At 43.9% G+C, this 12,948-nt stretch overlaps 1 protein-coding gene across 9 annotated transcripts in view; it reads right to left on the reverse strand.

The window, feature by feature from the left end:
• Positions 1 to 12,948, reverse strand: part of LOC119456398 (irregular chiasm C-roughest protein-like) — an 812,164-nt gene that overhangs the window by 7,115 nt on the left and 792,101 nt on the right. For 7 of the 9 annotated variants that reach the window (XM_049669811.1, XM_049669813.1, XM_049669810.1 and 4 more), the window contains 4 exons: positions 9,331 to 9,621; positions 7,390 to 7,677; positions 2,536 to 2,850; positions 2,041 to 2,166 (listed from right to left, as the gene is read on the reverse strand). In XM_049669811.1, the coding sequence (XP_049525768.1) occupies positions 2,041 to 2,166; positions 2,536 to 2,850; positions 7,390 to 7,677; positions 9,331 to 9,621 (1,020 nt within the window). The remainder of the gene's footprint in view (positions 1 to 2,040; positions 2,167 to 2,535; positions 2,851 to 7,389; positions 7,678 to 9,330; positions 9,622 to 12,948) is intronic. The other 2 variants (XM_049669809.1, XM_037718127.2) reach the window with 1 other exon arrangement.

Raw genomic sequence — 12,948 nt, forward strand, 5'->3', positions numbered from 1 at the left:
AACAAAGCGGATATGAGGCCAGAAGTCGCAGAAGTAAAAACATTCAACACGAAAGCACAAATGAAAGCACACTTTCCTTCAAAAACATCAGAGAAGTACATTCATTTCAAAATTTTATGGTTCCATGATCTTTATCCCGATAAATCACCTCAGAAATGTGCGTTCTTGCATATGTTCTGATTGACGAAAAGAAAGAAACAAAAAAAAAAAAGAAATAACACACGCTTTGTTACTGAGCGAACATTTGCTTAAAATAGTCACAGGAGGTAAACAAAAGGTCACAAGTGTGTTTTTGTAATTAGTAAAGTAAGAACTGTTCATTATCGCTTAATAAGGTAGAAAAAATACTAAACTCAGTTAGTTAAAGGGAAACTGAGACATCCACCCAAATGTAGCAATTTGCTACAATGGATTTTTACTTATCTCCATCTAGGGGATTTCCGCTGAACTATTACGTCATACACTTGCCTTTGCTTCGAGTTGTCGACAAATTCGACTTCGCCCTGCCATCTGCTAGCCGCCTGGTTAGCTCAGATGGTAGAGCGGCTGCCCCGGAAAAGCGGTGGTCACGGGTTCGAGTTCCGGACCAGGACGAATTTTTCCTCAACTGCGAGGCTTTCTTTCGAGGAACCCGGTTGGGTTTCCATTGTAGCAAATTGCTACATTTGGGTGGATGTCTCAGTTTCCCTTTAATTACTTATCTCCACCCAGCGGATTTCCGCTGAACTATTACGTCATAAACTCAGTTAGCGACAGTACTAAATAATCACAGTGCCCGTATGCATGACTGAAAGATGGCAGATGGCGTTATTATATGAACTGAAGGCCCGCCAGTGTTAATAAAGTTGATGTTACGCGATTGGCCATCACAACGACGGTCATGTAATTATCGCGGTGATTGTCAGCATGAGTAGGAGACACCTTGACGTTGGCACGAAAACGTTTGTATTAAAAAAACTGAGTTGTGAATATTGGCCAGAGGCCTGTATTTCGAGTACTTCTACGGAAGTGCAGTATACTCTTCCCGCCATTGGTGATCGTGGCTGACGCCGTTCGCTTATTACACCAATCGCTATCATGAGTGGTGGTCACCCGAACACTGACCAATGAGCGCGCTCTCTTAAGTGAGGGTTTGGTGAATACTGTCCGAGAATCCCTCAAACAGTGAAGGTGAGTTCACTCGTTCAGCTAAGTTGCGGGGTCTATGTAATTTCGTCGGGTCTCGACTCACTTCACCAATTGGAGGCGTTTTTCAGCGTCACTGTTTAGGTTTACACGGTAATTCCAAATTTCGGAGGCTGCATTGTGCCGCTTATTAGCGGAGCGAGTAAACACAGTGACAGGAGATAATGCTTTCCTGATATTAACTATTTCACAGCAATTCGATGAATGATATTTTTGCGTACTGTTCACTTTCACGTAACTTTTTCTGTGGTGGTTATGCGGACTTAGAGCATGCCCTGTGGGGCTGCGCATATGCCAGTCCCCCTTTCACCCATGCACGAGGAAATGATAAAGCTCATTAAGGTCCAGGATCAGACCTCTCAAATACTGGCAGTCCAGAGGGCTCGCGACAGGGCCGTCGGGTTTGACCTGATGGTCCCCGAGTGGGCCTAGCCAGGTAACGTTGAGTTCACTCACTCACTCACTCACTCACTCACTCACTCACTCACTCACTCACTCACTCACTCACTCACTCACTCACTCACTCACTCGTTAAAGGCATCGTTAAAGCACGTTACGGTTTGTGTTGTTCATGGCAATAATAATCTAGCTAGGGCGGGTAAACACGGCTTAAAGTAACGCAAGTATTCCACATAATGTATATCTTGAAATTCACCTAGCCTTTCTGTACAGCAGCTAATTTGCTTCTGTATCTGAGAAGAGTTACATGACTGCGACCTTTGATCGTAAAATTGTGACCAATCACTCGTAAGCATCGCGAAATCACTACGGTCGGTTCCGTTTATATATTGTATGAAACGTGAAAAGAAACAGTTTAGCTCGTTCACTCAATGACTCAATAAACCAAGTGCTTACGCTTTTCGCTGTCGTCTCCGCGGAGTCGCATGACGACTACGATAACGATGGCCACCAGCACTAGAGCTCCCACGATGCCGATCAGGACACCAAGCACTGGACTCACGGATGTGATGTCCGTGTTAGCTGCACGCGTGGCATATTGCATTGGTCATGCAGAAATTTGACGCACAAGGAACACAAAAAAAGGCATTCACTCTCGACGAAAGCAAATAGCCTTATGCATGCGGCGTGTTACCTTAAGCCCAAAGCCTCGGGTAAAAGCCTACAAAGCACTATAAATTCAAAATTCTTTCAGATGACGTTGTTACAACAACGAACAAGTTTATATTTCTTGCCTGTGTGATCGACAAACACGTGCTTGTGCTGTGTCGTCGGGCACACAAGTTTTACCAACTGTAACCCCTTGGAAAACAAGCGACGATGGCAAGGTTAATAATTACATTAAACGTAAGCATTATTAGTTAAGTAACTAGAACTGTTTGCCCGCCTCACCTGTCCTCCTCTCGGGTGAGGGCAGCGTGTTGGTGGATATGGAGACGCTGTTGCTGCGGCCCTTGGAGTTCGAACCGTACAGTACGAGAATGAAAGCGGTGCCGGGCGGCAGGTCGCGCACCACGAACGACGCGCCCTCCGAGGAACTGAGGTTGCGCTGCAGGAGCTCCAACGCCGAGTTGTACACCTCCAGGTGAAAGGTCTGCCGCAGGCCGCCGTGGTCGCCCGGTTCGCACTCGACCGCCAGTGAGACCGAGGTCTGGTTGCTCACGCGGCAGTTGCGCACAGCCTCGGGTGGCCCTGTCCAACGGGAAACTGACCGCGCTCAGTTATCCACGCTTGGCATCGGGGCGCCCCCGGTTACGCGCGATGCACACTCCATGACAATATACGTAGCCTAATCCTCATCGTCACCGGCCTATATTTATGCCCACTGCAGGACGAAGGCCTCTCCCTGCGATCTCCAATTACCACTGTCTTGCGCTAGCTTATTACAACTTGCGCCTGCAAATTTCCCCAACTTCATCACCCCGTGCACCTACTTTTCTGCCGTCCTCGACTGCGCTTCCCTTCTCTTGGTACCTATTTTGTAACTCTAATGATCCACCGATTATCCATCCTGCGCATTACATGGCCTGTCCACCTCCATTTTTTACTCTTCATGTTAATTACAATATCGACTATCCCCGTTTGTTCTCTGATCCACACCGCTCTCTTCCTGTCTCCTAACGTTAGGTCTGACATTTTTCGTTCCATCGCTCTTTGTGCGGTCCTTAACTTAGAAAGTATAGCCTAAATGGTGCTATATTTTGTACTTGAGGCCCAGCACTCCTGACAATGCTCTTTTCCGACTCCTTTTAATTTTTTTTCAACATTTTACTTATTATTGCGCCTTGCATCGTTACATATCTATGCGATTCTCCATGACCGCACACTGCATTACGTGTTTGTTGGCATGTTCACATTTACAAATTCTCGGATAGAACAGGTAGTGTGGCACTAGCACAGAACCATAGGGAAGTCTCGATGGCAGAATGCACGGCGTCACTAAAACCAAGAAGTGTTGTGAAGGCTATAAGTGGCGTCATAGAATTAAAATCCTTGTGCACAGCTCCGTTCATGACTACTATGGCTTTTGTTCACAACTGGGAACGAGATTTCACTATTAAAAATTGTATTGGAGATTACAGCGCAAGTCTTTTCCGCCACTGCTACAAATCTTGATCAGCATTATTTTTGTTTTTTATCTCGACTCCCCCATCTTTATGAACCTTGAATAGTCACAGTAACACTCAATTTAATTAAATCTTTAGCCACTCGCAATTAAGGAGAGTCATGCTTGTTTTTTTTTCTTCTTTCGGTGTGGCCAGAAATGTTTAGGCTTAGTTAATGTGGCTACACTGTTTTCGTACGCTACACTGTGCCTCTCAACTTTTCGGTACCAAGAGAAATGTGGTTTTGAAGAAGTGGGTTCTGGCGTAAAGAAGAAACTATATTTACGGTGGGCTATCCTTTCTCCCGAAAGCATATTGAAGCGACGAAAAAAAATAGGTATTAAGTGTAATAAATATGACACTACATATGTTTTCTTTCTTCTATACCATTCTTTGGGTAGCAAAAACCAGTCAATCACTTTTCTTTTCTAATCAGCTAGCGCCCTTCGTAATCTTCAGGGCCGAAAACTCTATTTGAAGCAGCATTCAAAGCCAAATCTTCTGGTGCTGTTTCCCTCCCACGGTATTGTGGAGGACAAGACAGCTAGAAAATTCCACTTCTGGCTTAGAAGACCATGTTCGGCGCAAAAACACGGTAGAATTTAAGCCGCTTTAGACCCGGAGGCGAGCGTCCGGACGCAATCGCTTTGGCATCCGAAGATAAACAACAGACAAGCGGGTCCGGACATGCACTTTTGGTGAGTGCGCCTAGAACTGCCGATCCAATTTTCCACAGAACAGGACTTGAGGCGGAGGAACTAAAGGAGGCATTCCTCGAAACAGCGCTCGCGGTGCCCTTCCATCAAATATAAGAGAGCAAGAAGCACAGTGGTAAACAATGTTGGGACAAGATAGAGGCGCGGCACAAATGTAGGCTTAGTATAAAGTAACTTCAGCAGTGATGACATGTATAGAGGCGGTTGCATGAAAAGTGAGACGAATACAATTCGGCCAGCCAAAGCTGTCCGTGCAAGACGGAGTGCAATACTCGTTTGTAATAAAGCATACTGCATAGCGAGTGAAAACGTATTGAGGCGAGAGACAAGATGAGATGCCGATATACGACTCGTAATGTAAAGAACGACAAGGAACTCTGTCATGACTACCAGACAACGGTACCGTGAACTTAGATTTTTGCAAGTTGTTCAAGTTTTGAATTGAACTGAATTCTGAGGTTTTACAAGCTAAAACCACAATTTGATTATGAGGCACGTCGTAATGGGGGACTCCGGATTCATTTTGAGCACGAGGGGGTCTTTAATGTGCCCCTAATGCACGGGACACGGGCGTTTCTGCATTTTGCCCCCCATCGAAATGCGGCTGCCGCGCCGGAATTTCATCCCGCGACTTCGTGCCTAACAGTGCAACACCAAAGCCGCTATGACACCACGGTGGTTAAGCTTCATTTTATATACAGTGCAAGAACACACGGACGGAAACAAAGACGACAGCGCCGTCCTGTCGTCTTCGTTTACGTCGGTGTGTTCTTGCGCTGTATTGACATGGTGCCGTGAACATTGTTCTGCTAAAGCGGTAGTAAAATACATTATAGAAATCAAAGGGTTTTTTTAGTATCGACCATTGCATAGCTTGGTACTTGTATCGTTACGCCTGTCATGTTTCATTCCATCATTCGTTGCCAAGTCCTTAGGGTCTTGTCGAGATTCTTCGTTATCATTATCCGCAGTTTCACCTCCCTTATCTGCATTACCGATCACGCCATTGCGTCAATTTAGAATATTCCAGATGGCGGTTCATCATGCTGAGGTCGAGCGGCAAACTTCACTCTAGAGTTCCCGGTTCGGGATTATTCCCTGCGTTCGGTACAAAAAAATATAAAAAAATAAAATAAACAAAACACAAATTAAACTAACTTATAAATACTATACTACTACAATCACACAAAAACTCGCTTCCACGAAGTGCAACCGTTTATAGTGGCATCTGTTGGATTTACGGAAGCAAAATAAAGCATGACTTTTGTGTCTGGCTGAAAAATATTTCGTTTTATCAGCCGCAGATAGGGTTTTTCGGGTGGGCACAGCACACGGTAATTTGTAAATATTTTTTTGTCCTATCCATTTTTTTTCTAGTTGTACGTCATATTAAGCATTGTGGGTCGCATATTATCACGACGTGCCATGATGCTTTGGACTGGTCGACAATGGTGAACAGATAACAATAAACCTTTAGTTGTAAGTTAGCGCTTATTCCTCCTAACCTCATTCAGTACCGTGTGCATCCATAATTGAGATTTAAAGCTTTCCGTGCCTAAGGAAGCGGAGAAAACAGTACACATTTTCACATAAATTTTCCAGAAACGTGGTACGCAGGCAGCCATGTTACGAATGTAAACGTTCAAGCAGTTCATAATAAAATGAAGTAGTACGCACAATGTCACTGGCCATGATGATGATGCCGATAATGTTTTTGATGATGATGATGATATAAGCATCCTCTTGCAATGGGGCGGTCTAACATACCACTAAGCTAGTTCTCCAGAACTTCTTGTAGCATTGAAGTATTAATAGTTTTCTACTGCAGGCTAGATTATTCGCTGCAGCAAGTTGGCGTTATTGTGTGTTATCTCTTCCTTTTCGCCATCGGTCTCATAACCTTCTGTGACTAGTCTCCACAGCAGGATTATGAATGTTTATCCTACTCTCCTTAAAACCTAACTCGTCGGTCAACCCAACTACTTCTAAATATATCACTTGATGGAAACTCTTATTCTAACAGAATACACCTAATGTCTCCTGCACCATTTTCAAACGCCACGCACCAGTCGCCTTTATCCGAAAAGTTTCTGCTATAACCACGCGTTCTCAGACACCCTGATCAGGCTTCGATAAGCAGGGATCTGCCCTTTGAATTATCATGTAATTTCTCCATTCTTATTTCATTTTTCGCTGTTCGATATTATTCCATAGCTGACTTCCCCTCCATCGCTTCTATACAGTACACTTATGCATGTGACTTTACATTTAACATTTTGTCCATCATTGTCCACCCTCATCAGCATACTGTTTACTGGTTAATTACCTGGTTATAGGTGACAGCCGCTACGTAGTGTCGAGAACTGCAACTAGAAACAATCTGAAGGATAAACTGGTCAACAATTTCTACTGAGAGATATTTTTTTCCTCGTGACGACTATGATGGTCATTGGCTATATTGGTAAAAAATTCCGGTGAAGACTACACTCATTAGTGGTAGAGAAAGCGTTAACTAGGACAGCTTCTCCAAGCATTGCAAAAAGCGCATTATGTGATTTTTTTAGTACAACTTGCTGCATAGTACTGATAGCATATACGCGGTCGAACTTTACTTTTTCTTTATATTTATTTTGTTTACTTTATACTGAGTGAGCACGCATTCGAAATTTAATTTCATTCATTTCTTTTTTTTTTCAACTTCGCGCTTAATTATGCTCCCATGTTATCCCCAATTTTTCTTTCACTATTTTTCTGAGTAATTTTCATTCCTAATTACTTGTATGAGTCAAATGGCGTAGAAAGAGGAGCGCTTTCTGACCACCCCAACGGACCAACCCTATACAGCTACATCAATCTTCGACTGTCAGTGAACTATGGTGCGCATAGCCTGTTCTTCCTTCATCCCGACCTGAGTAGCGACTCACCTGCAGGTATGATGTGGAAGGCACAGGGCTCCCGCTGCGTCCCAATGGTGTTGGTGGCCCAGCAGTAGAGGAGGCCATAACTGTGCTTCCAGCGGGGGCGGTACGATGCCACGCTGGTCGTGCCGTTCACAGTGAACGTCTTCACGTCGAACACCTCAACAGAGTTGTTCAGCGCCCACTTAAAGCTCAGCTCGGACGGGTCGGCCTCCACCTCGCACGAGATCTCGGCCTCTTCATCACGCGCCACGCCGTAAACAAGATTCTGGCGCTTCTTACACACCGGCGCGTCTGCGAAGACACAGAACAGACTCATTAATGTTAAGCTGGCGTACATTGAGACTGCAAAACGAATATGTAACCACGTACTATCAAACTTGAATATTTTACTGGTCCTCGCCTTGCTCAGTGATTGCAGAAATATGAACCGAATAACACTGTCTGTTTTGAAAAGGTGAAACGAACGAATGAACGAACGAGCGAACGTGCGAGCGAACGAACGAAGGAACAGACCTGTCTGAGATTTTCTGTTCAGGACAAACTGCACGTAGGCATGCCGGCGCGCGAAAGCTCGTGTCCACACACCTCACGCATGCGCAGATGGCGTACGCAAGATCGTACGCGTCGAAGCGCTGCACGAGCATAGATGTCTTCGCCAGACAAATATGGTTGCTATGGCTGCCTCACAAAATTACGGAACGATGTCCCCCAAGGCAAAAATAGTAAGTCGAGACGCGCGCGTTGACGCACGTCTTGTAGATTCAAACTGGCATTCCTCGCGAGGCTTGGCAAACGCAAAGCAGGCGGGCGCGAGCTTTCGCGCGCCGGCAAACGCACGTGTGGTTTGGCCTTCAGATAGCGCGAGTGCTCGTGCTCGTGTTGTTGCGGTCTTTTAATCATGACGCCTCACTAACTTGCTCAACTTTGGGTGTTACGCAGAATATATGTCAGAAAGAACAGGACAGTCGGGAAGCGCAAACAACGCGCAGCAGTTTGGGACCGGTAATTACGGCTTTTAATAAGGCTAGTGCCAACCGTTACGGTGCATATTTCTGATTACCTGAGCACCTACGTATGTCAAAAAGTTTAGTGAAGAATATAAGAGTAACAAGAAAGAAGAAGTCGCTTTCAAATGTGTCCTCTCTAATAAAGGAAGAAGCGGTGTGATTATATTTCTGGCGATAAAAAACAAATAAGAACACAAAAAATACAAACATGTCTTTTATATAGCATTACACGCACTTTTGTGCAACGTTATGTACTGCAGAAGAATACGCGCAAATGTATGTGCAAACGTATATCTTTATATGCGGTGATCTTTTTTTAAGTTTTCTGCAATTATTAAAGATCGCCTGTGGCAGATTTCATAATTCTTGTACTTGACCTGCATTATTTAGTAGCGCGAGAAATAAAAAGACGTACTCACTATTTAACTTCGCAATTGATTACTTTACGACACATATTGTATTTTACGAAATCGAGCCAGAGAGCTTCCAGATCTCCAGGATGGCACCAGTATCGGGATATGTCCCAAATCGTGGGACAATATACCTGGGCGTTCTAGTTACTTTTGTGCTACAATTCATAAAAGAGCATTTTGCTAAGAAGTAAGTGCAACAAAGGCGCATTTTTTACGGCGTGTTTGATGGCGCATGTCTCTAAACTGGCGTCATTCTGAAAATTTATTCCAAGTGGACACACCTTGCAAACTCATCGGCTAAAATTTTTAAATTCTAATAGGTGCCGTAAAGCAAATAACTAAGAAGTCAATAAGTGAATTTTGTAAGAATTAGTTGAATATGTATTTCAATTTCTCGCGCAAGTAATGTCCGCCTAGCTGAATGATCCAACTCAAGGACTAGAATGATGTTATATGCAACCAGCGATCTTAAAAAAATTCCGGGAAACTTAAAAAGTCATCGCACCGTGTAGCGTCGCACTTACAGTGGACCCTGAGCAGGACGCGGTCGCTTTCCCCTTCCCCTTCGACGTTTGCAGCGACGCACTGGTAGTGGCCGCGACTCTCTCGTCGAACCTTCTGCAGCACCAGCGACTGGTTGCTGATGATGACCCCCTGCTTGACGTTGCTGTACAGCGGCTTTCCTTCGAACTTCCAGCCCACCTCGCTGACCGCCGGGTTCGCCTGGATGTTGCACTCCAGGTACACGTCCGAGCCTTCGCGGATCGCCTTGTGCTTCATGTTGGCGCCCAGTGAGAGGCTCAGTCGCGGAACGTCTGCAAAGGTGCATGAAGGAGGGCAATTATTCGCGCACGCAGAGCGTCTTGCGACGAGCGTAACAAGCACAGCAGGCGTTGGGTTAGTTTGTCTAGATTAAGTTCAGACCGAAGAGCGTGTTTCCTTGCTTCACTGTCTGGTAGACGTGACATTTGTAATAGAATTGACACCAGCTTGATTACACTGCAAACAAGGTAAAATTAAAAGGGTGTCATAATAACTCTTCAGGGCAACTGGCACCCGTTTACTTTAGCTAATGGCGGAGGAATGCAAATTTCTTTGCCGCGGGCATTTTTGTCGGCTAAAATAAATCGAATATATTTCTGAGAAGCGAACTCAGTTCGTGACCACTGGTGGAGTTAGTGGAGTGTCTACATGTCTAAGGATGTAGCAGCGACGTAATCACGGTAGTATAATTGCGTGAAATTTGAATGGTGATAAAGGTAAATAAATTGACCTATGTTTAAGTATACTCTATTACCTCTATTATTTATGTGAAATTATTTTACCTAGGTAATGCTTAAGGTTTCCGCGTCCAAATAAGGTTAATATGATGGCATATTATCCTTACAGTTATTGAACCATCGACAACACACATAAAAATACTGCCCTCTTTAGTGCCCAATAATATGCACTACCGTTATAATTATCCCGAACAAAAAAAATCAGTTACACAACGTTATAAGAAACACTCAGCAAACGGGAGCTTGCAGATATGCAAAACATCCACGCAACCCGAAAAAAACAACGCCGGTATGTTTGTTTCTATACAATTTCTAAAGCATCCATAGTGAACCTGAAGAAAATCGCGCAACAAACGCGAAACTAAATTTTGGTAATTGACATTTTCAATCAAAACATGCAGAGGTGCTCTCAATAAGCAACTGTTGACTGATACAATACATTTTTTTTCAATAGTAAAAAAATTGAAATAAGAGAAAGGTTGTTAACATATTATGTGCGGGACCATGTGTCTACATAGAAAACTCAGGGCATGATTTCAGACGACGCAGAAAATAGCTTGTAGCAAATGTAGCGTCAGTATAGGTGTAGAGTGGTTCAATCCATCTTGTGATGGATTGAATTTCTTAGTAGCCCCTCACAGTTTGCCTTTATCAACTACAACAGACCTGATTCCCGACCGGTAACTTCTGGCGTTCCACAAGGGCCTAATCTCGAGCCGCTTCTCTTATTAGTCTACATTAACGACTTATACCACTCCATGCATCCTGCAATAATCGCATTTTCGCGCACGACTGCATCATTCACCAAACAGTCACTAACGTGACTGGCGAAATCTCACTTCAGGAAGATAACAACAGTTGACAACAACGATGTGCTGCCTGGATAATGACGCTTAAATTAGATGAATGATGTCTAGAGGTGTTCTCCCGTTAACGCAACCCACTAGCTCACCCATACACAATAAATAATGCATACATAAAATTGTACAATAAACCTCTCTATATGGCTTCCATACTTTATGAAAAGCCATTTGATTCAGTAGAGATACCATCAGTCACAGAGGCATTGCGTAATCAAGGAGTACAGGAGACATACGTGAATATCTAGGCAAATATCTGCAAAGATTCCACAGCGACCTTGGTTCTCCACAAGATAAGTAGAAAGATACCTATCAAGAAAAGGGTCAGGCAAGAAGACAATCTCTCCAATGCTATTCACTGCATGCTTAGAAGGAGTATTCAGGCTCTTATTCTGGGAAGGCTTAAGAGTGCGGATCACCGGCGAATATCTCAGCAAAGTTCGGCTTGTAGACTACATTGTCCTATTCAGCAACAATGTGGACGAATTACAACAAATGATTGGGGACCTTAACGGGGAAAGTCTAAGAGTGGGGTTGAAGATTGAAGACAAAGATACTGTTCAATAGCCTGGGAAGGGAACAAGAATTCAGGGCTTCTAGAGTCTGTGAAGGAGTACGTTTATTGAGGTCAATTACTCACAGGGGACCCTGATCATGCGAAGGAAATTTACAGACGAATAGAATTTAATTGAAGTGCATACGGCAGGCATTGCCAAATCTTGACTGGGAGCTTACCACTGTCGTTCAAAAGAAAAATGTACAATCACTGCATTATACTGGTGCTAACATATGGGGCAGAAACTTGGAGGTTAACAAAGAAGCTCGAGAACAAGTTAAGGACAGCACAAAGAGCGATGGAACGAAATGAAACAAATGGGGATAGTCAATATTCGAATTTACATTGAGAGATAAAAGTGGAGCTGGGCCGGCCATGTAATGCGTAGGATGGATAACCGGTGTACCATTAGAGTTACAGAATGGATGCCAAGAGAAGGGAAGCGCAGTCGAGGACGGCAGAAAACTAGGTGGGATAATGAAGTTAAGAAATTAGCAGCCACAAGGTGGAATCAGCTAGCCCAAGACAGGGGTATTTGGAGATCGCAAGGAGAGACCTTCGTCCTGCAGTGGACATAAATATAGGGTGATGATGATAATCACATAAAAACTGTGCAGTCTTGTAAATCGTTTGATGTAACTCTTACTCACGACTTGTCTTGCAGTGCACGCGTTACTAACGTCATCTCATCTCCCGGTTTATTAAAACATAACCTAAAGAAGCGCCCAAACTTGCAAAAATGCTGTCCTATCAAACCATAATGAGACCTATACCCGAATACGGATGAGCCGTATGGGTCCCAACTCCATTATACATAATGAACACGCTCTTATCAGTAAAAACCGTGCCGTAACGTTAATCAATTCAACCTATTTTTATAATGTCCGCGTGTCGTCATTGAAAAAACAAATCCGTTTACTTGTCCTCGTTGCACCACCTGCGTTTCTCAACTCTCTCGAATTTTGATAAGCTTTCTTATACTTCGCTCAATCCACTACCGCAGTGCACTGCCCGCATATCACATCGCACTCGGCACACGTACCAAAATGGCAGCCCTCGCACTATATTTCCACTTTTTTAGGCTATTCTTTTTTCGTGCAGTGACATATTGGAACCACCTGCCCGACAAATTGTGACCTTAACTTGCGCACCTACCTTGACGCGAAAAACAACAGATCATCTTTCAGAAAAAACAACTACATGATATGTCTTGTGTACCTATAGGCTGTTCATGTTGTATTGAAGATATCACTCATATTTTGCGATTCCTATATAATCTACTATACATTTATGTACACCCACCCCTTATGCAATGTCCATAATGACGTCATTAAGGTAATAATATTGCCGCGAGACAAAAGAAGAAGACTAAAGCATTAGGCCGGGCCTGATGAAGAAGAGGTAGAGGTTGATCCTTGCCATCTTGGCTGGCTGCTGTTACGCCTG

The sequence above is a fragment of the Dermacentor silvarum genome, chromosome 6 (genome assembly GCF_013339745.2).
Source record: "Dermacentor silvarum isolate Dsil-2018 chromosome 6, BIME_Dsil_1.4, whole genome shotgun sequence".
Lineage (NCBI taxonomy): Eukaryota > Metazoa > Arthropoda > Arachnida > Ixodida > Ixodidae > Dermacentor > Dermacentor silvarum.